The sequence below is a fragment of the Bactrocera oleae genome, chromosome 2 (assembly GCF_042242935.1).
Source record: "Bactrocera oleae isolate idBacOlea1 chromosome 2, idBacOlea1, whole genome shotgun sequence".
NCBI classification, from domain to species: Eukaryota; Metazoa; Arthropoda; class Insecta; order Diptera; family Tephritidae; genus Bactrocera; species Bactrocera oleae.
The window spans coordinates 36,626,578-36,652,963 of NC_091536.1; the positions used below are offsets into that span (position 1 = coordinate 36,626,578).

Below are 26,386 nucleotides of genomic sequence, written 5' to 3' on the forward strand. Positions count from 1 at the left end.
CCATACCAAAGATAAACGAAGTACTGTCACAATCAGGGGAAAATCGAGTATTTTCGGTAATCGATTTAAAAAGTGGTTACCATCAAATTCCTCTTAAGGAATCTGACGTGGAGAAAACAGCTTTTTCGGTGAACAACGGAAAATATGAGTTCACTAGACTACCATTCCGACTAAAGAATGCCCCATCCATATTCCAAAGGACATTAGATGATATACTCAGACAACACATTGGAAAAATATGTTATGTCTATATAGATGACATAATAATATTTAGCAAAGACGCAAAATCACACTCAGAACATATTGACACAATTTTCGATACACTCCGTAAAGCTAATATGAAAGTTCAAGCAGACAAATGCGAATTCTATAAAGATCAAATAGAATTCTTAGGATTTATAATTTCATCTGCTGGAATTTCCACAAACCCATCTAAAGTAAAAGCCATAGAAAATGTCCCATATCCCAAAACACTCAAAGACCTTAGATCATTTTTAGGACTCTCAGGATACTATAGACGCTTCATAAGAGACTACGCAAAATTAGCAAAACCACTTACGAACTTACTTCGTGGTGAAGAAGGCAGAATTTCGAAAAATATTTCAAAAAAAAAAAAATTAATATTCAATTAACAGAAGAATCCAATGAAGCATTTGACAAAATTAAATCCTCTCTCATTTCAAAAGACGTCATACTTCAATATCCTAATTATAATGTAGAATTTAATCTTACAACAGACGCTTCAAAATACGCAATAGGCGCAGTACTAGAACAAAACGGTAAACCCATTACTTTTATTTCTAGAACCTTAAACAGAACAGAAGAAAACTATGCAGTTAACGAAAAAGAAATGCTTGCCATAATCTGGGCACTCAATTCTCTTAGAAATTATCTGTATGGTCAAGCTAAAATTATAATACATACTGATCATCAACCACTAACCTATTCACTTAGTAACAAAAACAACAATTCAAAACTAAAGCGATGGAAATCAATTCTAGAAGAATATAATTATGAATTAAAATATAAACCTGGAAAATCCAACATAGTAGCGGATGCACTCTCAATACATTTTAGTAATTACAAAGTTAGACACACACAAACAAAAGTTAAAAAACAAATTTTAGAAAAATTTTATTTGCCAAAAATGTTACAAAAAATCAAAGTAATAGGTAAACAATGCAGCATTTGCGCAGTAAACAAATACGATAGACACCCTAATAATCCAGAAATTCAAACAACCCCAATTCCAGAATATCCAGGACAAATAGTGTATATAGATATATAGGTACATAGCCGACAAAAATTTAATATTAACAGCAGTTGACAAATTTTCCAAATACGCACAAGCAAAACTAATAGAATCAAGATCTTCAGAAGATATACGAGAACCACTTAGACAAATCATTTTCAATTTTGGGGTACCGCAGAATATTATAATAGACAACGAAAAATCTTTAAATGCCAACTCAATAATTTTTATGTTAAAAGACCAACTTAGGATTAATATACATAGAATACCTCCACACACCAGCACAGCTAATGGACAAGTTGAACGTTTCCACTCCACTTTATCAGAAATAATAAGATGTTTAAAATCAGAGAATATAGAAAGATCCTTTCCAGAACTTCTAGATAGAGCAGTTTACGAATACAATTATTCCATACATTCAACTACAGGACAAAAACCTGTCGAATCATTTTTTGGACGAAGAATATATACCAACCCTGAACAATAAGAAAAAGCAAGACAGAATAATATACAGAGACTGAGACAGAAACAGGAACAAGATTTAACTCTTCACAATAAAAACAGAAAACCATTTAATAACTATAACATTGGACAAACAATCTATATCAAAATTAATAAAAGATACGGCAATAAACTGACTTCAAAATATAAAAAAGAAATAGTAAAAGAAAATCATAACTCCACAGTTACAACACAATCCGGCAAAATAGTCCACAAAAGTTTTATAAAAGGATAAAGAATAATAATAAAAAATAAAAAAAATAAAATAAAAAAAATAAATAAAAAAAAATACTATTTTGAAAAATAAAGCCCTTATCCTCTCCTTTCTAGATTTTTTGCTGCGGTAACTACAGCAAATGTGCAAATTCTAGATTACAGTTCTTCCCAATTGATAACAATAGACAACGGACCAGCAAAATTGCAAACAGGGAATTTTAAAATTATTTATATTATAGAGTCAGAACAGTACGAAAATATAATTAGTACTCTTGAAACAATAGTAATGGAAAAATTAATGGCACACCCTCTTCATCCCATTCTATCATCCCTGCTAAACCAATCCAAAACCTACTTAAATTCAATTAAAATTAATAAAAAATTACAAAAGAGATCACTAGATTTTATAGGTACCGCGTGGAAATGGATGGCAGGAAATCCTGACCATTTTTTTTTTTTTTTTTTTTTTTTTTTTTTGCGGGTGAGGGGGTGGAAAATGCCTTCCGCATCATCAGTGCTGTCGTCACAGCAACGGTATGTGCCACTTGCAGGTCACTAAAAATCCCCCCTCTAGGGAACACAAATAAATTAACAAAAACAATTAAAGAAGACAAAAAGGTGGAATATGACTTAGTTCTAACCATTAATTTCAAATTAGAAATTATAAAAGAAGAATTAATCAATACGGCTTACGCAATTCATTGGGCCAAAGCCAATATAGTAAATTCATTTATATTGTCAGATAAAGAAATGAACATAACAAAAAAAAATTATAGAAAATGAAAATATACCATTTTTTAATATAGACGAAGCGTTCGAATTCGCTGAAGTCAAATTAGCAGCAAACGAAAATTATTTAATTTATATAATAAGTTTACCGACAACGGGATCTGAAGAATGTAGGTCTACAGAAACACGACCAATAAAGAAAAACGAAGTAATAAATAAAATAATGTTTAAACTAATATTATTATGTCCAAACAAAGTTTATGGCATATATACCAATTGTAAATCATATAACAGCATATCAATTTGCCCTAAAAACGCAGTAAAAGATATATCGGATGATGCATGTATCACACATTTATTAAATAGTAAAACGGAAAATTGTACGAAAATTAATAATGAACATATAAAATCGGTCGAAGAAATTTCAAGCGACTTAATACTTTTAAATCAATTTAATGATGTAATAAAAATTAATAATGAAAGTTTAATGGTAAATGGCACATATTTAATAAAATATCATAATGCTAGGTTAGAAATAGATGGAATATTGTACAACTCAAATATGATAACAGGAAAAAAGCCATTACCAGCAATATTACAGCCACTATCTAAATATAATAATTTAGAAGAAATATTGTCATTAGAATTAATAAAAAAATTTCAAACTAACGAGACTATACATTTGAATCTATTAAAAAAACAAAATAATGTATTTTTTTCAATAAATATATTATCAATGTTTGTAATATTAATTTTAATAATATTAATGTTCAAAAAAATGAAAATTAAAAATAATTCTAATATAACTGAAACCAATACAAATGAAATTGGTATTCAAAATTTGTCAAGATTTTTTGTAAGAGCGTCGAACGAGGACGTTCGAATTTAAGGGCGGAGGAGTTAGCACCAAATAAGCTATCCCTCCCTAATAATATCAAACTCGCAAACTAAACGTAAAGTGCAATACGACTCTTCACCTGAAGGCCATATTGCACGCGCAATTAAAAAATGCTGACCGAACACTTGTTTCCTGTGGGAACGGAATGTCAACCGTTTCCCGTAAACAACAGCGGCAGCGCTGCTTTAGAATTTAAGCTTAATGTTAAGTAAAAATAGAATTAAGATTGAGTGTAAATTATTATTCCAACCAATAAAGTTATGTTCCACTAAAAAAATATACCTTTATATTTTTTTACGGGTTTTAGTAGAAGAAAACCTAACTTACATAGTTACGATAGGTTGTCCGTGGCAACGGAGATTTCGCATGAAACAATGGGTGTACTTATTTACATACATACGTTGCATATAGACAAATTAACAATTATAATGGGTACTTTCATATTTGTTTACATGCACACATAATTATACATATATTATAATATTATGTATAAGAATATTTGCGACCGCTTGGTCTTTTCTTATCGGGTTATGTCAAGCAAGAGGTGTACAAAATCAAACCCAGGAATCTAACTGAATTGATGCAATCCCGAATTAGGTGTCGCATATGCGTGGTTGAGCATGGAGGAATAATTAATTTTTTAAATAAAATAAAATTTTCAATGCAATAAAAAAATAAATGTAATGCATTGACTAAAGAGAAACTTATTACGGGTTAATTTTGTAGCACGATTCGTTAGCCACCCTGTATAGGCAGAATATCTTCAAATTATATGCAAAGTCGTTTGCGCATTGTAAATATACGAATCTGTAAGCGTACATTTCTTAACATTGAAATTAGCATTACTTTTCTCAATTACCATTGAAAATGCTCAATTCTGCTATTTTTCAGTCCCCTGATATTAATTGTGGCCATTTGGTGAAACACGCTCATCGTTTTCAGTTCCCCTGCGAAAAGTGAAATATTTTGATAATGGCCGCACTGTGTACCTTCTCTATAATCTATATTCTATGCAATAACCTTACAGTCATTGATCAAACAACATCGTATTTTGTCATTGTGTTGAAAATGTCAAATTTCGTACCGGAAAGTGATGATTTGCGGAAAGCATTAATTTTTTATTTCTATTTGAAGAAAAGGGTAGCAGAGTCGCATCGAATGCTTGTCGAGACATATGGTGATCATGCTCTATCAGAAGTAACATGCAAAGGATGATTTCAAAGTATCAGAGATAATGACTTTTATGTGAGAAATGAAGAACGTGGAAGACCACAAAAAAAGTTTGAAGATGCCGAACTGCAAACAATATTGGATGTAGATGAAGCTTTGAGTCAAATGCCAATGGCAGCCATCGAATTGTTACTGGCGATGAAAAATGGATTTATTTTAAGAATCCTGAAAGGAGAAAATCATGGGTTATGTCGGGACAACCATTAACATCGACTACAAAAATAGATCGATTCGGTAAGAAGGCAATGCTCTGTGGTTGGTGGGATCAGAAGGATGTGATATATCATGAGCTTCTAAAACCTGGTAAAAATGTTAACATTAATCGTTACAGACAACAAATGGTCAATTTGAACCATGCATTGATCGAAAAACGACAAGAATGGGCCAGAATACACAGCAAAGTAATTTTGTTAGACGACAGTGCACCTACACACAAAGCAAAATCGGTTCAGGACATAATCAAAGAAATTGGCTGGGAGCTGTTACCCCATCCGCCGTATTCACCAGACTTGGTACTTCCCGATTACCATTTGTTTTCATCGATGGGACACGCATTGGCTGAGTAACACTCCGATTCCTACGCAGAAGTCGATAATTGGGTATCCGATTCGTTTGCTTCAAAAGACGAACATTTCTATTGGCATGGTATCCACAAATTGTCAGAAAGCTGGTCAAAATGTGTAAAAATCAATGCTGAATACTTTGAATAAATTTTTTCCACATTCCCATTCAAAATTAGTATTTCGTTTTCACAAAAAATTAAAATTTTTCTATGTATTTTTCAAAAAACAAATATAAAGTCTTGAGTTAAACTTGAAAAAAAATCGCTGAGACAAACGAATTGATGAAAACAGCTTATGGTGATGATTGTATAAATCGTACTCAAGCTTGTACTTGGTTTAAACGAACGGTCGTTAGGATTTAAATGACAACCAAAAGCCAGGTCGTCCAGAAGATAGTAGTGTGCTGAATTGGTGGAAAAAGTCCGTGAAATTATTGGTATCGTATAAATTTTACTACGAGCATGTTGACTCCCGCAGCCAACCAAGGAATCCAAACACTATTTAGATAATTTTTACTGAACATTTGGGTACAATAAAGGTTTGTGCGCGTTTTCTTTCAAATGAATGAGAAACAAGTAAGGAAGAGCTAAGTTCGGATGTAACCGAACATTTTATACTCTCGCAAAGTCAAACGGTATACTCGTTTGAGATTTCTTTGTGGATTGACTGATATTTTCGGTAGAAGGTCAACTATAGGCACTGGGGTCCACATATTTAGTACTTAGGGGCTTGAACAGTTTTGGTTCAATTTAGACAATTTTTGGTCACAAGGTGGCTTACTTTAAACGTATTATTCACGCAAAGTTTTACCCCGATATAATTATTGCATTGCTTGATATGCATAGTGGAAAGTGAAAGAATCAGATGGAATAAAAAATGGTGTTATATGGGAAATAGGCGTGGTTGAAGTCCGATTTAGCCCATTTTCGCACTATAACATAGAAATATGAAAAGAAAGTTATGCACCGAATTTGGTTGAAATCGGTTAAAAAGATCCCAAGATATGGGTTTTCAACTAAAAGTGGGCGGTGCCACGCCCACTGACTAATTTTGAACGCGGTTCCTATAAAGTTATCTCATACTATTCCAGAGATAAAATTTAATGTCTCTGGCGTGTTTATTGCTTGATTTATCGCGCTTTTAGTATTTTTTAACAGCACCTTTATATGGGGAGTGGGCGGAGTTGCCACCCGATTTCAACTATTTTCACACTGTAAGTAGAGGTTCTGAAAATTTTTGCTTGCAGTGAATCTTGTTATTATAGCGTTAGCGGTTTAGGAGATATGCACATTAAACTGGGGACCACGCTCACTTTAAAAAAAAAAATTTAACTGCAAATGCCCCTCCCTAATGTGATCCTGTGTACCAAATAAGAGTCCTGTACTTATTGCGCAGCTTAGTTATAGAAATTTATTTGTTTTTGATCAATGGCGTTTTGTGGGCGTGGCAGTGGTCCGATTACGCCCGTCTGCAATACTAACCGTCTCACGGTACCAATAAACTTGCCTACCAAGTTTCATAAAGATATCTCAATTTTTACTCAAGTTAGAGCTTACACGGGCGGACGGACAGGCAGTCGCCTGGATTTCAACTCGTCTCTTCATCCTGATCATTTATATATATATAACCCTATATCTAGCTCGATTAGTTTTAGGTGATACAAGCATCCGTTAGGTGAACAAAACTATTATACTCTGTAGCAACAGGCTTGCGAGAGTATAAAAACGGATTTCTCTCTTCAACCATACCTCAACGGAGGTGCAGAAGGACATTCCTATAAATGACATTAAAAAAATCTAATATATTGAGTATATTGAAACCTATTTTGAATAAATTATACTTGTAACTTGCAAAGATTATATAATGTGCAAAAAGTTCGGATATTTTAAGGACACACCTTGTATGTTATTTGAACAAACTGGTTACAAGCTGAGTCAGTTTCAGACTTTTCTAAAAGAAACGTTGAAATGAAAAATAAATGCTAAGGTACCTAATGTAAAGTTTTCACCCAAATTCATATATCTTATTTATTTTGATACAATGTATATAAAAATAAACAAAAACATATTTAATTTTAGGTCTAAGCTAATAATTCTTACCTGAGCTTGGGTAAATAATACTCTCCGTTTACGTCGCTGTGTCAAGGGGAATTGTAATGGCTTCGAATCAGTTACACTACATGTGGCTAGGCTTCCCATATTGGCCATATGTCCCATCGAAGTAGTCGCTGACCCACCCATTAACCTGGTAACTGCGAAATTGAAATACATACTTAAATTAAGTTTTTAATGTAGTATTTAAATATTGAACTACAATTATTAGTATACATAGCTTATTAGAATAATTTAGTCCTAACCATTATTAAGATATGTTGTTGGATGGAAATAATATTGGCCGAGTAAGTATGTAGTATGAATATATTTTCGAATATAAAAAAGTCAATAGAAAGAGCAACAATACAATAAGCAACAATCTAATGAAAATATAATATTATATTTCTAATCTCAACAAGATGTAGCATTATTACTAAAGCTATTTTGCAAAATTTCATCAAGTAAATAGTTGCCTCCGAACAACATTCGAAATTCTAACAGTTTCAATTCAAACGTTTCAGAACGCTTCTTCATTAAAACAACGATTGAATTCCAAACTTCAGTCGGTTAACCCGCAAATAGGTTTAATTCATCGACAGTGGACGAAAAAATTAATAACTCCCAGGAAAAAATTTTCTGTTCAAATCCATTACAAACCAGGATGGCGCACGTTTTAACACATACTTTTTGAATTTGCCCACACTCCACGATGCAATTCACAATTAAAAGTGGGTTTAGTTGTCTTTATTCTTCACTATTAGTTAACTCGAATATTATAAACCCGTTAAATCAAATAGCGATTTTATAATTTACTTTCGTACAGTGAAATATTCAAACTGTTTAATCCTACAATTTCTTGAAAATTAAAATTAGCGAAATGAAAAGTATTTTTTTTTTTACAATATTGTCAATATATATTATATTTGTGTTTTATTTTAGGTTCCATTTTTACGACTGGTTGTGTTACTTCGTAAATATTTTTAAACCGGTCGAAATTTATTTTTAACAACAATTCATGGATTTATTGTCGTATATTTATCTTGCTGCTCTTTATTATTATAAATGGATTTTTTAGAATATGCTGAAATTAAGTTTATGGTACTAGTACCTTATTTATACGATAATGCTAAGATAAAACTATAGTATTGACTATTTTGTGTGGAGCTTAATAGAGAGTTTACACGTAAGTTTGGGTAGCACTAACCTCTTTATATTATATTATACATTAATTGTTTCTGTTATTTAATCGGTGATTTCACTACCCTCGTGAGATATTATATTTATAACCTAATTATTTCAAACTCACTAAAGTTTTATTAATTCGGTATTAAGAAACTGTGTGCTTTAACGGCTAGCTATTTTGCTGGGTAAATTAACACATGCTATGAGTAAGGTAAGGCCGCAATGAAACGATAGGTGATATTGTATTTTTGTAAAACATTTATTTTAATAAAAAGTTGGACCAGCAAAGCTACATTCAGTACCATTGTACAGAGAGTATAATAGTTTTGTTAACCTAACTACTCTCTGTATCACCTGAAATTAAAAAAATTGTTACCTACGAGAAGGAGTTTTAAATTATGAATATTGAGTGGTATCAGAGAAGAGTATTATAGACACGACGGAAGTGTTTAATAAAAGTACTGCGATAGTGACGGCAAACGTATTATTATTTATTATGTAAGTAATTTACTATTAAATTCAGTTTTGTACAAACTTGCTGCTTTCTTTTTATTACATTTTTGTTAATTTGAATTTCTCTGGACTGTAAGGACTAAACATTACATTGCAATACAAAGCAAAATTCAATTTTCAAGTATTGATAAGAAACAAAATTTTGGTCAGAATGGCTTTAAACAGTTCCTATATTTTGTATAGTTTTTTCAAGTGGCACACACATTTTCTACACAAACAATCACTTTTATGTATTGAGTAATCAACCTAAACAAACAATGACTTTGCTGATGTATATGTTTGGATGGATTCCACTATTTTTGGCGAGTCATCATGACAATGGAAACTGTTTAAAAAATATATAGAATACATAGTAAATAGAAAATATTAAAACAAGTAAAAAAGTTAACTTCGCCTGCACGGATTTGCTTTGTTCATGCAAGTATAATAGCTTCGAAAAGAAATAAAAAATTGTAATGTTATTTGTAAATTGAATAATTGATAACAAATACTTTATCAATTAATTTCGTTAATTTTCATTATTTTTTATATGCAAAATATGGTATATGCAAAATATATATAAGAAAGTACCATTGTTAGCTGTAATTCTTAGTTTTTTTTTATAGCAAAAATTAATTTTTCATAAAAAGTTTATACTTCACATTTTTTGTTTTATTCAAGGAAAGGCTTAGAAAATTATTCCGAAGCAGAGCTTTCGGAAATACAGCTGTCCGGTAACTCATTCGCATCTAAAAGAAGCTGCTTGACCACATCATCTATATAAGTGTGTTTTTTAGAGTATTTCGAGGTAATTTTGGATTTGGAGGTTATGAGATAGTCTGACGAAGCCAATAGAGCGTACATTAAGTCTTTCAGGGTGTGCAGGCCCGAGATTTTTCGAGTGTGGTTTAACATATGAATATTTTATTATATTATATTGAATATTTTGATTAATTCCACTTATACGCCAGTTACCATAGAAGCCAAAGTCAGATGCTGAAATTTGATTATTACCGCTGTTTGTGTTCCTTGAGCCCGTCATTTTGATGTTCACAAAGATACACATTTCTCTTTTTAGTTCAAGTTGAATTTTTTTCTTTGTTGCTTCAATAACTTCCTTACTTTCTCCACGAAAGTCTCTCTAGTTTTTTAATGGTAGTTTGTAGGCGATTTGAATTATGCACTTGAAACACCGTATCCAAGCATGTAGAGTTGATAATCCATATTCGAATAAATGTTGCGCAGCCGAATCAAATTCAAATTGTACATTAATCTTGGAGTCGCCCCAAAATTTCCGCAAGCCAGTGATGATGACTCCGCTATGGCATTGAATGTTCTACTATGGCATTGTATGTTACTTGCGAACGATTCGATGCTGTTGGCAGAATTCGTGCAATTTGCCTATCCACATTTTCAGCTCTAACCCAGCTAATTCCGGTGACAATTTTTCGTAATTTTTATAGGTCTGGTATTAGGATCCATTTTTTATTAGCAAAGGTACAATACAATACATACAGCAAACAAATTTTCATCAATTGGTCCAGTTTCAGGAGCACGAAAGCATTGCCACTAAGTAGAATGGTCTCTGCTACCATCACACCCCCATTTAAATATGGCTCTTAAGCAATCATTGCCGAGGCTCTCAAATTCTGGTGAATAACCTTTTATTATACGTGCAACAGTGTGGCCAAAAAGATAATGTAAATTCACTTTAGCTTATTGTTCAGTTACGCGTATGCCATTGGGATAACACTCCTTTGTACTTTTAACCAAAATATCGTAACTCGGACATATATGGAAGTTTCGACCTTTGGCACCTTATTGCATCAATTTATAAGAACTTTTTGTGTAGCCTCCATCTAAAAGTAGAACCAAAGCCTCAGGTGTGTAAGGAATAGGGGTTTTTGTGTCAATATTTCAACTTTAAATCATTTTTGATGCTATTGCAGATTCAGAGCTCAATATTGAAACAATTTGCGAGGCATTTTTTATTTCGCTCTGCAAACAATACCATAATCCTATGACTCCTTTTCCACATATCCATCAATTTATTAGATGTTGATATTGCTCTTCATTAAATTGTGAGGAATCAATAACATTAGAAAACATTGTATCTAAAAAACGCAAAAAATAAAAAAGGTGCAAAATCCTGCAGCGAATTTTTGAACTTCACATACACAATAGATCATATTATATTAACGAGATTAATCACTAAAACATATAAGCACGGATCACAAAGAAATGTTTTTCATTTAAAACATAAACGAAAATAATTAGTGCACTTGTTTAAAAATATGTTAAGTTTGAAAGCTCACAGGTGGGCGAATATTGGGAGCAAAACAAAACAAAGAAAACCCAATAATCCATTGATTTGTTAGTTGTCAAAAAACAAAGAAATTTCGCACTCGAACTCGAACATTTATGACTTCCAATCTATCCCCGCCAAATTGGGCATGGCTTCCACTGAGCGATGCTTTAATACCCCTCACCTCGAAGGTTTGTTTTTGCCAGCGCTGGACTTATCTTAGGTGCTTTCGGTACCCGCGGCAATATTTAAATTATAATATACGTTTACTTCGCGTTACGGTGCATTTTCCGAAAAGTATGTGAAAAATGTGATACATGAGAAACTAACTATTTTCACTAATAGAATATGAAATTCTGGTCACTGTAACTTTATAGTATATTCAATGTCAATTACTTAGAGATTTCTAAATTGTACATTTTTCTTTTCACAGTAATACAATGTTCATTATAAGACTCACTTATCGCAAGATGCTTATCTTGAGCTTGCTACCTCATTTATCGTAAAGTTTTGCGTGTTATGATGCGCTTGCTTACTAACGATAAACGAGATGTTATCGTTTCACAGATCTTAAAATATACAAGGTTGTGCTGTAAAAAGTTTAAAAGTAATTTGGTTATCGTCATCTTTGAAAGTTTCAAACAAATTCACTTCTTCGACGACCTTGCCTAATTCAAGTTTGAATTACGTGCCTCAGCATACAGAGAGTATTGTTTGCATTGTTTTCTTATCACCCATTCTATCAAGCTTGATTTTCTTTGCGATAACCTAACACCCTTAAAATATCTTAAATAAATTTACAATTATCACTGAATTCGGCAACTAAATTTCGAAGATATTCACGAAAATTTTAGAACATTTACAACTCGGACCTCGAATTTTAATCATTTTATTAGCTGTGACGAATTGCAACGCGAATGTTCATTTTCATAATTGAGAAGGGTCAAAAACCATTTGCGATTAACTATGAATGGAAATAGGTATTTCAGCTGTTTTGTGTATTTTTTGTATCAAATAGTCAAGCTGTTTTGTGTATTAAGTCGGTTTTACTTGAACGCTTGGATTGTGAAGATAACAATAACACAGTCCAACAAATTACGGCTTAATTTTTTCCGCAACGATGAGATAGTAACTTTCGGAAAGAGGAGATTGTTCTGATCATTTTATCCGAAGAAAGATATAGACTGCTACGTCTCAGTTTTTTGTTACACGCTTTTGAAGTTTGAAGGTCTACTGAGTACTTTAAACATAATTGTTTGGGTTTATTCTTTATAAAAAATATAATAATTAATAATTTGCAAACATCGAGATAATTTTTGTTATATTTGCGGTAGATATACTCTACCTATTGAAAAAATAAAAATAATGTCTATTTTAGAAGAAGCGAATACATTGTATTTTAGTGCGGGTTGTTAAAATTTAAACACATACTGGACACCACATTTTGTGTGTAAATCATGCCAAAGTGCTTTGTTAGGATGATATAAAGGAGAAAAAGGAAGCTATGCTTACTGCATTTCACGCAATATACCTATGTGAAGATGTCTCTAAAACTTCATTTTCTTGATTCTCATCTAAATTTCTTCGCGGAAAACTTGGGAGCCGTGTCAGATGAGCACGAGAGATTCCATCAGGAAATAAAAACAGTGGATGAACAATTTAAAGGAAAACCAAAAAAAAAAAAAAAATCCGTGAAACTAATCATGTTGAACATTCCAGAAAACATGAATACGCAATATATACTTAATATGCACTTAAATCTATTATTCTAAAGTTAAAAATTAATTTCAATTAAAAATAAAATTTGAAATAATATTGAAATGTTGTGTTATGTTAGACGTTGTGTATATTTAAGCGTGAAATTGTGGTCTGAGAGAGTTTTGTTGCATAAGAGCCCTCCTAATTTTTCATGAGGAACATTTTTGCTGAAAATTTTTTAGGTTTTAGATCAACCATTTAACTGCAGGTTTTAATTGAAAAATTAACGATTTTTTTACTTTTTTTGTACGGTGGCGCCCTCTAGATTGTCTACAATTGTAAATTATACCCAAAATTCGAATTCCTTGTCCCCAAAAACCACCGGATACGAAGTTTAAGCCAAAACGGTACACAAAAACCAAGGTTTACAATGTTTCATTGATGCTTAAACCACTCCGTAGACCTTCAAACTTCAACTGTGTGTAACAAAAAACTAAGACGTAGCAGTCTACTACTTTCTTCGGATAAATAGAGGACAATCTCCTCTTTCCGAAAATTACTATCTCATCACTGCGGAAAAAATTAAGTCGTAATTTGTTGTACTGTGTAATTTATGGGATACCATAATAACAAGTAAGGAAAGGTTAAGTTCAGGTGCAACAGAGGATTGCTCAAAGGCGGGGAAATAATTCTAGGTGTTGCAAAACATTATATTAAACAAGTAAGGAACGGCTAAGTTCGGGTGTAACCGAACATTTTTACTTTTGCAACTTGCAGGAATCAAATGCCTTCAGGTACTGGCAAAACTTTATAAAATGTTGCCAAAGCATTTAACATTCATTATTCGAAGAAATCGAGAATAAGTTACAATCAAATTTGGTATCGTCTTGACATACAAGTATATTGATAATCATTGGACTTTATTTTATTGCTATATTTTAGTTCCCGTCTGTTAAAACTACAAGTATATTAAAAACGTATTCAAATGAGATATATGTATGTAACATTAACTCGACCGAAAGGGACTAAGTTTAATAAACTTGCATATTGAGTTGTTGTGGAAAACATCAACCAGAAGATTGGAATTCATCATTTTAGGGATATGACATATATACCATTGTCTAGACCAATTCTATTCTTATTCAGCGTTAAACCACAAAATTTTTAAGAAAACTTGTCCATATAATTTCATTAAAATTTTGACCAACCTGAGGGTTTAAAATCATGTGGAACGACGGATATCATTATATCGGGTATATTGGGGGCAGAGAAATGGAAGGGCTGATTGCATTAATTTGGACATTGCTCAGGTATACTTGAGAACATGCGAGCATTCGCCATAAAACGTGTTAGCAAAATTGTAAATCTTCATATGTAGTATTTGGGTTTGGGGATAGTATTGACCGGATTTTTTCTATTTTTGCCAATATCACTTATTATTAACATGCCACAGACTAATAAAATTCCCCAGGGTTTCATTCAGGTACCTCACATACCATCACCAATTGTGGTCCGATTTCCTACATTTTCGCACTGTGATTATATATCGAATCTTGTTTGAAATCGATATACCAGGCTCCGAGATATGTGAATTCACTTAAATGTGGTTGGTTCCCCGTCCATCGACCAATTTTGACACCGGCTCTTGTAAAGCTGTTTTGTGTCATCCTGGACGAAAATTTAATGTCTCTGACTCAATGATTTATCATACTTTTAGTAGTTTTTAACAAAACCGTTGTATGTGGAGTGGGCAGGGTTAGCATCCGATTGCATTTATTTTCACACTATTGTAAGAAGGGTTAAAAAAATGTGCCCTGTGCAAATTTGGGTGATATAACGTTATTGGTTTGGAAGATATATACATTAAACTTATTAGGAGGCGAGGCCACGAATAGTTGTAAAAGTTATTCAAACCGCAGGTGCCCTCCTTAAAGTTAATCGTTGTGCCAAATTTGAGTTCTGTATTTGCGGCTGGGTTAAATTTTAAATATATTTTTTTTCAAATAACATATTTTTAACCAATTGTGCGTTAAAATTTACATCAATTTCGTACTCGAATGCAGTATCTTCTTGATCAATTAGGTCATTCAAATAAGCGTTCAATTAACCGGGGGTGATTTAAGCAGGGGATACTGTATATATTTACTACAAGAAGATATCTGGAGGAAACTTAGTGCACGTGTTCCTTGGCACCTATGGGGGGCTGGTATTGTAGACTGGCGGAAACGTGCATTGTCACGCACAAACAACTCCATTAAACGAAAATATATTAAGTGCCATAACTCCCCAATAAGATACACAATTTTTTTTTTGGATCGTAGGATAGGGGCATCTGTGCCCGTAATAGGATTAATTTACATATCTCCCAAACCACTATAGGTAAATCAACCACATTTGCTTGGAACAAATATTTTCGGTATTCCCTCCGACGATGTGAAAATGAAGGAAATCATATAAAAATCACGCCCACTCCCCACATAACGGTTATGTTGAAAACTACTTAAAGTGCGATAACTCACTAAATATGTGCTACAGAAACGATAAACTTTACACATAAAATTGTATCAAAGGGTTTTATAGAAGCCGGTATCAAAAATTTACAATGGGCATGGCACCGCCCATCCCATATCTCAAGACCTGCTCGACCAATTTTAAATTCGGTAGGTATAATAATATATTATTGAAATTTGGTGATAATATTTTGCTGATAATATTATACCCTTGCGTTAAAAATGGGTCAATACTTTTCTTAGCCCCCATATACTCGTACCTAATATAAATATTTTTGAACTTTCGGTTGGTTTTATACGCATACTCGTATACCGGCTAATATCTGAATTATCTTAAATAAATTAATGTATTTTTATACCATATATATCGTTCCATTTGTGAGATACCTTAGCAATATTAAGTAAACGTATAATATTGGATATATTATAGTTTAATGCAGATAATGGGTAAAATTGGTACCAGAATGTGCGATGCGTCACGCGAACCAATACTTTGGTAATAAATTGTACGAGTTGTAAACTATGTTCCGGAGTACGTATGTTCATTATGAAATGGCAAACCAAGTGAGTATAAATCAAGTAATAGCTGTCAACCGACCAACTCCGAAAAAGTACTGCCTCATTGAAAACTGCACATATAAAGAAAAACCTTTATATGGTAAGCTGAGGCAATTTGTTGACCAAATTTATTTATATTTGGCATTAAACTATAATACATCTTATTTATTGACCGATATATACGGTATAAATGCAACAGGAAGTTCGAAAAACTTTATAGTAGGAATATGGGGGCTAGAGAGAGTATTGACTCGATTTTTAATACGAGGATACGTTATTGTCAAGAAAAGAGTCTCTCTAAACTTCAATGACATATCTCACCGGGTAACCGATATTTTCTCACAGCCATAGGCATTGAGGTCCACATATTCGGTGTCTCGATACTTGAAGGGTTATGATTCGATTATGAAGCGCAAAGTTTTAACCCAATATTTTCTTTGGTGCTTGATTTGTATACGGTAAAGTGGATTTCACAACATATAAATATTCGTATAAAGTTATGGACAGGTTGTGATTGATCAAGTCGCGATCAAAATACAATCAGGAAACGTTTGTAATGTGATATGTGGTATAACGGTGCAGGCAGGAAGAGAGTAGAAGACCTTCTGCAGGAATAAACGGATAACTGTGCAAATTTGTACGTCGTTCCGTAGGAGCTTAATTATGGTTCTTTATAAGAGTTAAGTTTGGTGGCATTTTGTGGGAATGGCGGTATTCCGATTAAGCCGATCTGCGTTACAAACATCCCTTGTGTTGCAACATGTTGAGTGTAGAAAGGTAAAAATATACCATATCTATGTGGGCATCTAAAATAACTATTTATGCGTTAGGATATCATACATAATTTTATGAAATTATTCAGAATCGGACAAAGAAGTAGTGGTTATAACGTTGTAAATCTTGATAAGGTATGAAGAATTCGCAAATTTACAAGTTACTATTACAAAGAGTAAACAAGACAGAAGTAAAGAAATGGAGAACTATCAGAAATAAGCTGAGAAAAAATTTAATATCTTTTTAATAATCATATTATATCAGCACTTGAAAATTGCTCAATAGAATATTTATTTTCACAATTGAAAAGTATTAAAAGATAGAAGTATTACAGAAATTTCACAGCAGAACGTAGCAGCTATGTATCTCTGTATCTTACGCTCTCACCTTGTGCTCTCCTCTGCTAGTTTTTTGGATTAAGAAACGTTTTTCCAGCAGAAGCTTTGCTATTTACTGATACTTAAGAAACTTATTTATTTAAATCAAGTTTGTGAACTTCTACTATAAAAATATATTTTTTGTCTCAATTTATCATATTTTCATTGTACCTAATATTCATCAGCACTTACGACGAAAGTACAATTGATTTAAAATCTTGCTTCTTATATTGCTTTGGTGTTTAAGGCTTGAATTGATTAATTATTAAAAATAAGGAGACTTACTGGCAAATCTGGGATCATTTGTAGTAGATCCATACCAAGACGCCGAACCTCTCATATCAGAATAATGTCCTGCTAATGAAAGATTATCTGCTGGCCCGCAATAACTTTGGACTCCTGGACTATGATAAAGTGAACCCATCGCGTAGGGATTTGCCATTGTCGAAGATCCTAATGTATTAGGTGAAGTGATACTACTTTCACTGGAATTCGTTCTAAAATAAAATATTTTATTTATAATTGTTTGGTGATATATTTTTTTAAATTTTATATTAATTTAGATATTATAATAAATTTGATAATATTATAAATATTATACGATAGTAAATAAATGAATAAATAAATTTTAGCAAGTGAAAAGTGAGAACAAAAGTTACTGGTCAGCGTATGTTGGCGATAAATTTGCAATAGTCATACAGTAATATAAATGAAGTTATTTAAAACAAGTAAGGAAGGGCTAAGTTCGGATATAACCGAACATTTTATACTCTCGCAAAGTCAAATGGTATACTCGTTTGAGATTTCTTTGTGGATTGACTGATATTTTCGGTAGAAGGTCAACTATAGGCACTGAGGTCCACATATTTAGTACTTACGGGCTTGAACAGTTTTGAAAATGATTGAAATTGGATTATAACCCCCTATAACTACTAAAAGCGCGATAAATCATAACTTCTTGCAGGCCATTCAATGTCACGATTTCTTAAAATTTTCAAATCAACCAAATGTTGTCAAGATAAACTTCTTCCAATTGTGGCCAAAAAAGTTTGGTTATCATCGATCACCGTTCTCCATTGACAGTAACGGTGTTACCAGCTTTATATCGAAAGAAGTACGGGTCGATCATTCCACCAGACCAAAAAAACAAAACAAAAAAGTGAACCTCATCGGAGAAGATGATTTTCTTTAAAAAATCGTTAGTGTTTTCAAGTTGTTCCAAGCCAAAATCAGCAAATTCACGACGTTAACGGTGGTCCGATGGCTTCAGTTCTTGAGTGAGAACAATTTTATATGGATGAAAGCCCAAATCCTTTCTCAAAATCCGGAGGGTTGTGATTTAAGACAGTCTCAATTCTTGAGAACGTCTTGGAATCGATAAATTGCGATCTTCAGCAACACTTGCTTAAACAGTAGCAATATTTTTATTACTTCAAGCGGTTCTTTGTCTTATTGGCACTTTTTAAAAATGGCAAAAACGATACTTCAAAATCATATCATCCCCAAAAACCCGATAATAATATAAACCTAATACAAAGTTATTTTTGAACTTCCGTCTGACTTTATTTCGCAAATATCGGACAATATGTGAGTTATCTGAATAAAATTGAGTGAGCGTGTTTTTTAAACAATGGTGCATCTTTGTGACTAAAATGGATATAACAGTTTTTTCACGATTTTGAAACATCCGGCTTACTTTACTCCATATATTATATGTATGTATATTGGTGATAGTGAGTGAGTGAGGTACCTTAATGAAACTTAAAGAGCATCTTTTTCTGTTAATAATATGTTGCAAGAGTATGAAATGTTCGGTTACACCATTTCATAAATTCACCAACAGCGCGCATGGAAGAGCTTGTCGAAACTTTTTGCAGTACAGGTTCCAGTTTGTGGTTCTACGGTCCCGATAAGATTTTCTAGCGGGCATTCTCCGTCTATAATTGACCGATGTTTCTATGGATATGAACAATTTCTTCGGAGTTTGTATCATTACCTTAGACAATAATACGTGCCAAATTTTTGAACATATCTCGTCAAATGAAAAAGTTTTCAATACAAGCATTTGATTTCGATCGTTCAGTTTGAAAGGCAGCTAAAGTGATCCGATGAAAGTTTTCAATACAAGCTCTTTATTCCTATGGTTCAGACTCTAAGTGTGCAAAATTCAGATCGATATCTCAAAAAATTAGGGACTAGTTCGCGTATATACAGATTAGGGTCCTTTTCCTAACTAACAAAACCAACCAACCAGATTTCACGATGGGATAGTGAAAAGTTAAAAAAAATAGCGCCCTAATGTAGACCCTATAAAAGTTGATGGTTTCATTTGTATTCTAGAATGACTTAAGACCTTAAGGATGGCACCTGCCAATCTGATTATGTTTTAAAAATGTTGCGAATGGATTAAACATTCGTTATTCAACAGAAGCGTGAATGGATAACGAATATATTTGGTATCTTCTGAACTTATATTATAGATCATAAGGGACTCACCTACTTTAATTTATTTCGTATCAGCGATAATTATATGAAAACCATCCCTAAATGAGATATAAATATAAAAAACTTAAGTTAAGTAAGATATAAACTCAACCGCAAGGGCTTAATTTAGTATGTTTGATTGATATGAAAAAATGCAACCAGAGGACCGGAATTCCTTAAATTAGGGATTAGAGGTTTTCACCAAGATCTAGACCAATGCCATTCAAATTTAACATAATGTTTAAGAAAATTTGTGCACTTAATACGGTTTAAAGTCAGCTGGAAATTCGAGAAGCATTACATCGGGTATATTTTGGTTAAGGAAAGTCTAGACTGATGGCGTTAACGTTTAGCATTACTCAAATTATCATCAATCTACGCAATTTTGTGAAAATAATTATAAAAATTAGACATAAAGTCGGCTACAATACCGAAAATCGTCATATGTAGTAGAAACTGTGAGAATTTATGGAATTAAAATTTTCTTATGCTATCTTATATATTGATCGATATATACTGTATAAAGACCGGGAAGCTTTAAATTATAATATTATATAATTTAGTTATATCAAAGCTATGTGTAGTAATGACCCGATTTTTCAAATTTTTGGCATTACGACATTTCGAAAAAGACATGATCTCTGAGTTTTATTAAAATACCTCAATTATTGACCAATATAAAAGGAGTAAAGTCAACTAGAGTTTTGAAAATTCATATATTAGTTACATATATGGGGGCTAGGGCAAGTGTTTACCCAAGTTTAACAATTTTAAGCACAAAGATTAATTGTTATTGGAAAAACACGCTCCCTCAAATGCATTAATATAACTCACATATTAACCGATATATGCGGTATAAAGTCGAATGGAAATTCGAAAATCTTTATATTCTTGGGCGTAAAATATCTGACGTGTTTAGTTTGTAAATTATCTCGTTTTTAGCAGTTTTCCGTAGTAGTGGTCCGATTCTGATACTGAACTTCATATGAAATTCAGACAGTCACCCGCATTTCAACCCGAATCGTCGTTCTAATCATGTATATATAGTATATATAACTCTATATTTATCTAGATTAGTTCAAGGTGTTACAAACAACAGTTAGTTGTAACAACTTGTTGCGATAGTATAATGATCAGCATGACGAGCTGAGTGTATTTAGCCATGTCCGTCTGTCTGTATATACGCCAACTAGTCCCTCATATTCATTCATCGCTCTGAAATTTTGTACACGGAACCACAAATTAATCGTAACCGCCGATATCGGATCACGATAGCATATTGTTGCCATACAAAATGAACGATCCAAATCAAGTTCTTGCATCGAAAACCTTTTTATTTAGCAAGATATCTTCTCAAAACTTGGCAGGAATTATTGTGCTGAACAAATTGTTTGTAAGTTGGTAACTTTTTTCAGTGGCACTGATAGGCCACTGATAGGCCACTGATAGGCACTGCAAACAAAAACAAAATGAGCATCAACTATCCATGCTGTCATTTGATTAACAAATTTACTTAAACACATCCTTAAAGAAAATGAAAACAACACGTGTGACTAAATAATAAATATGGTTTAAAAACACGCTTTTAAAGCACTTCAAACTAATAAGTGAAAAATAATTCTTAATATAAACTGACATTAATATTGACCGAAAAATACTAGTACTATTGTGAGAAAAGCATGGGGTGCTTTGTGCCATATTTTTCGTATATCGAGCATACCACACTTTTCTCGCAAATATTACATTTATAAGTTATTTTCTGATGTTACATTACATTATTGCTATTAAATATTCCATTTTTTACAATCCAATGCCGTTTTTGCCAAAAGTAGAGCATGTTTACTTAGATATTCGAGTATGGGAAAATATATTTAGTACTTTCTTAGAGACAATGCTTCCCTATACTATATTCATGTATTTTTAATAAAGTCTATGTTGTTTTAAGTCATATTTACCTAAAGGGTGATGGTGGACTGCAATTTAACTCCAGTTTCCGATACGAGTCCTCAATTGGACTTAAAATATCTGTTACACTAAAAGGCGTGGAATGCGTGCTGTTAAATATGACGCTAGGTTGTTGATTTGACAAACTTTGCATATGATGAATATTAGAAAAATTATGTTGGTGAATCAACGTAGTTGAAGGTGCTGAATTAGGATGTGTGGAAAGCCCCGAAGAAATGGTGTGCTTCAATAAATGTTGTTCCAGCTCATGTTGATGGGTTATTTCCCCTGAAGATAATATCTTTGAAGATGAGTTCATAACCAACTTGACGCCATTAATAACACTGGGCACGTTGTCAATATAAACTGATTTAAGTTATTCTGCAATTAATTCTGAGTGACTTAATAATGTTTCTCTTAATGATGACTGCATGCGCGATATAGATAGAGTTTAAAAATTTGGTAGTAAAGCCGTTTTCTGAAAAAGTAATAGATCAGGTAATATTTGTATTTATAATTCTATTTATTATTTATGTAACATGTTCATGTTAGGATATACGCCTATAACAATCCAACAATGTGGAAACATTTATTTTACTAAACAAATTTAAGAAATATTGTTCACATTTATTTTTTTAGATATTTGGTCTCGGTTTGATTTTTATTTGTGACGTAATTTGTTTTAAATTTTTAGTATATAATTTAAACTCTTAAAGACCTACTTAAAAATTAAAATTTAAGCACGATATCAAAAAACAGCTTCTTTGCAATTAAACAGTTTATTTCACATATCTGCTAGATAATATATATATAAGTATATATCTATATATAAAACCGTAGTCATCCCCTACACTATTAGCTAACCTATATACTGGAGTCCCAACCGATCTCAAGACACATCAAAAAGGCCAACCTTAATGCAGCAGGTGAAGAGAACTCTGGTCAGGAAACAGCGTATACTGATCGCCAGAAGTAGCCCTCAGGTCAGTGATTCCCATCCTGAAAATACAAATCCGTCTAAGACTACGTCATTATAGATGCTACACCTGTTGGAAGCATCCTCAGACAGTCTTAATTAATCTTTGTCTTGAATATAAACTCTGTGGAAGACATTGCAGTCATTCGCTGAAGTCTTTCGAAATTATGTGGCAAATTCAAGAAACGTTTATTATGAAGAAGCTCCAAGACTGCTTAAGAATAACTTTCCACTAGGGAGACGTGCCTGTAATATCCTCCGGCTGGGCGGTTCAATAACGTCAAATGTTGGGATAAATATAAAATTACATTTAGTAGATATTTGTAAGTACATGCTTATAATAACCAAAGGTAACTCGTGGCATATAAGCTACGAAGTTAGTGTAAGTGGTACAACAAAAAATAAAGGAATTTTATCAGAAACCATAAGCAGATAACACTAATTATTAATAACGAATGTTTCAGGAGTATACCTGGAAAATCCAGTAAAAAATTGTTAGATACATATTTTCTGCGGTCTAATGTGATACATTCTTAACCGAATCCGCTTAATATTTCCTAACAGTAGAGATTTGTGACCGTTTTGTTCCTTTCCAGGCAGCTTATGTATGTAACACATTGTGAATCCTCAAAAATGGACGTAATCACCTTACCAATTGGTAAGGAGTTAGTGCAACCTTGTTCGGAGCAAGTTCTACTGTTTCGACTGTTCCTTGGTGTTGAAATTATAAAGTAAAAGTACAAGTAAAAATATTTCGTAAAAGGGCTTTCTTCGATATGTAGATAGTATGAAAAGACAATTATATTATATAAATACAATATATATGTATGTACAGATAGAATTAAATATTAATTTGAGTTACTCTTGACTAAACAATTGAAGTAAAAGCACGTCGTGTTCTTTTTAATAAACTGTAGAAGTGATCGGACCCGAGACTTTTATTTTATTCCGGCCAACTGCAGTACAGTAAGCATTTTCAACAGGTTATGGGCCCAGAGAATAGGTCGGAATAAATATAAACTGTACGATTCGATTTCGCGTGTGTCGCATAACGTGTTTGTCACTTTGGAGTATGAGTAAATAGAAAAGTTGGATGATACCAACTATGATACGTGGTGCATACACATGCAATGTGTTCTGGTACATGCAGACATTTGGGCAGTGGTTAGTGGTCATTTTGCTAAGCCAGAGGATGCGTTATTGTTGGCCTAGTGGAAAGTCGAAAACGAGAAGGCTTTGGCAACATTTATGTTAAATGTAAAACCATCACAATTAGGATACGTAAAGAACTGTACCAGTGCATTAGAAGCATGGGAAAAGCTAAAAAATATGTATAAGCCCAGTGGCCCAATACGAAAAGTAAGCTTATACAAACGGCTGCTCAGCCTCAGTATGACTGAACGTGTGTCAATGGTTTAACATATACAGGAGATTTTTAGCGTTTCAGATAAGTTGGCAGAGCTAGATATCAAGTTAAGTGATGAGTTGCTGGTTGTCATTTTGTTATCCAGTTTGTCGAGAAATTTCGAGAATTTCGTGATTGCGATGGAGACGCGTGATTCATTTCCAACGTTTGAAATAATAAAGGTGAAGCTGTTGGAAGAGTTCGACAGGCAATCTCACAAGGAGAAGGAAGGCGTCGGAGTGGTCAGTCAGCAAGTTTTTTTCGCAAATTCCCAAGGGGAAAACAAGACTTCGAAGAAAAAGTTCAGTGGAAAGTGTTTTAACTGTGGCAAGTGTGGGCATATGGCATCAAAATGTAAAGCGCCGAAAAAGGACAAAAACGTTGGTTCTAATGACCAGTGTTCATTTGCAGTGTTAGCGGCAACAGACGTATCATGTTTCCGAAGATCTTCGTGGTGCATTGATAGTAGTGCGTCTACTCACATATGCAGTGAACGAAGTATGTTTATTTCTCTCAGAGAAAATAAAGAGAGAGTGATGCTAGCATCGGAAAAATACGTAAACGCTGTAGGCGTAGGAACGGTCGTAATTAATGCAAACTGCAAAATATATTTAAAAGATGTGTTATTTGTGTCGACAATGGCGGGAAACTTTATATCTGTTGAAAAAGCAATAATTAATGGTGTGACTGTTAGTTTTGAAAATGATTGATCCAAAGGGATATAATCTTTATATTAGGTCAAGTAAAAAGTTCGTTCGGTTTTTATCTAAGAGATGGCGTTATTGTCCATAGTATTAGTGCTACATGTCGCATCATGTCATACTATACGGCGCTGAAAATGTGTTTAATCGCGCTAAAAGTCTTTGACAGGTTTTCGATAGATTTACTCAGTTCGTTGTGAGCGCTCGTTAAAGATGGACACCAGCAAAGAGAAAATTCGCTATATTTTACAACTTTTCTTCGATCAAGGCGAAAAAGCAGCCAAAGCGGCTGAAAAAATTAATTTTGTTTATGGGCCAGATACTGTAAACGAACATGTAGCACAAAAGTGGTTTGCTAGGTACCGTTCCGGTAATTTCGATGTCAAAGATGCACCACGCGTCGGGAGACCTGTCATCGAAAATTGCAATAAAAACATGGAAATAGTGGAAAGACCGTCACGTGAGCACTTATTTAATTGCTGAGGAACTAAAGATAAGCCAGAAAACCATTTGGAACCATTTGCATAACCTTAGATTCAAAAAGAAGCTCGATGTTTGGGTGCCACACGAACTAACGCAAAAAAACATGATGGACCGAATTTCCATCTGCGAATCGCTGCTGAATCGCAACGAAATTTGCCCGTTTCTGAAGCAGATAGTGACTGGCGATGAGAAATGGGTCACTTACGACAACATCGAGCGCAAACAGTCGTGGTCAAAGCTCGGGGAAGCGGCCCAGACGGTGGCTAAGACCGGATTGACGGCCAGAAAGGTTTTGCTGTGTGTTTGGTGGGATTGGCAAGGAATCATCTACTACGAGCTGCTCATCTATGGCCAAACGCTCAATTCGGCCCTCTACTGCCAACAACTGGACCGCTTGTAGGCAGCACTCATCCAGAAGAGGCCATCTTTGATCAACAGAGGCCGAATTGTGTTCCATCACGACAACGCCAGGCCACACACGTCTTTGGTGACGTGCCAGAAGCTCCGGGAGCTCGGATGGGAGGTCCTAATGCACCCACCTTATAGTCCGGACCTGGCACCAAGTGATTACCATCTTTTCCTGTCCATGGCGAACGCGCTTAATGGTAAGAAGTTGGTCTCAAGAGAGGCCTGTTAAAATTGGCTCTCCGAGTTTTTTTGCCAATAGGAGCGCAGCCTTCTACGAGAGGGGTATAATGAAATTGGCATCTCGTTGGTTACAAGTTTACGAACAAAACGGCCTATATTTGACTTAAATCCGATAAATGTACACAAAGTTATTATCTTTTGAAAAATCAATAAAAAACCAAATGAACTTTTTACTTGACCAATAATTTGCACATTACCCGTTTCTGTTCCAAGTGGTGAACGTTCGTTTAGCGCTTAGCAGGGATCCGAAATCATCGATTACGCTCGTGACAGGGCAGGATTTCAGTACTAGCAACACTGTGCCTAGCATTCGCTGCCGAATACATTATACATTACTGATTTTCAAAATCGTACAAAACAAAACATA

At 33.5% G+C, this 26,386-nt stretch overlaps 1 protein-coding gene across 4 annotated transcripts in view; it reads right to left on the bottom strand.

Annotated features, from left to right (window-relative positions):
- The window catches only part of scro (scarecrow), a 95,252-nt gene that overhangs the window by 57,218 nt on the left and 11,648 nt on the right, over window positions 1-26,386 (bottom strand). For 3 of the 4 annotated variants that reach the window (XM_036356767.2, XM_036356766.2, XM_036356761.2), the window contains exons 2-4: window positions 21,818-22,284; window positions 17,664-17,875; window positions 7,489-7,640 (exon numbers count right to left, since the gene is read on the bottom strand). In XM_036356767.2, coding sequence (XP_036212660.1) covers window positions 7,489-7,640; window positions 17,664-17,875; window positions 21,818-22,125 — 672 coding nt within the window. In that variant the 5' untranslated portion in view covers window positions 22,126-22,284. Of the gene's footprint in view, window positions 1-7,488; window positions 7,641-17,663; window positions 17,876-21,817; window positions 22,285-22,670; window positions 22,806-26,386 lie in introns of those variants that run through there. The other variant, XM_070112980.1, reaches the window with a different exon arrangement.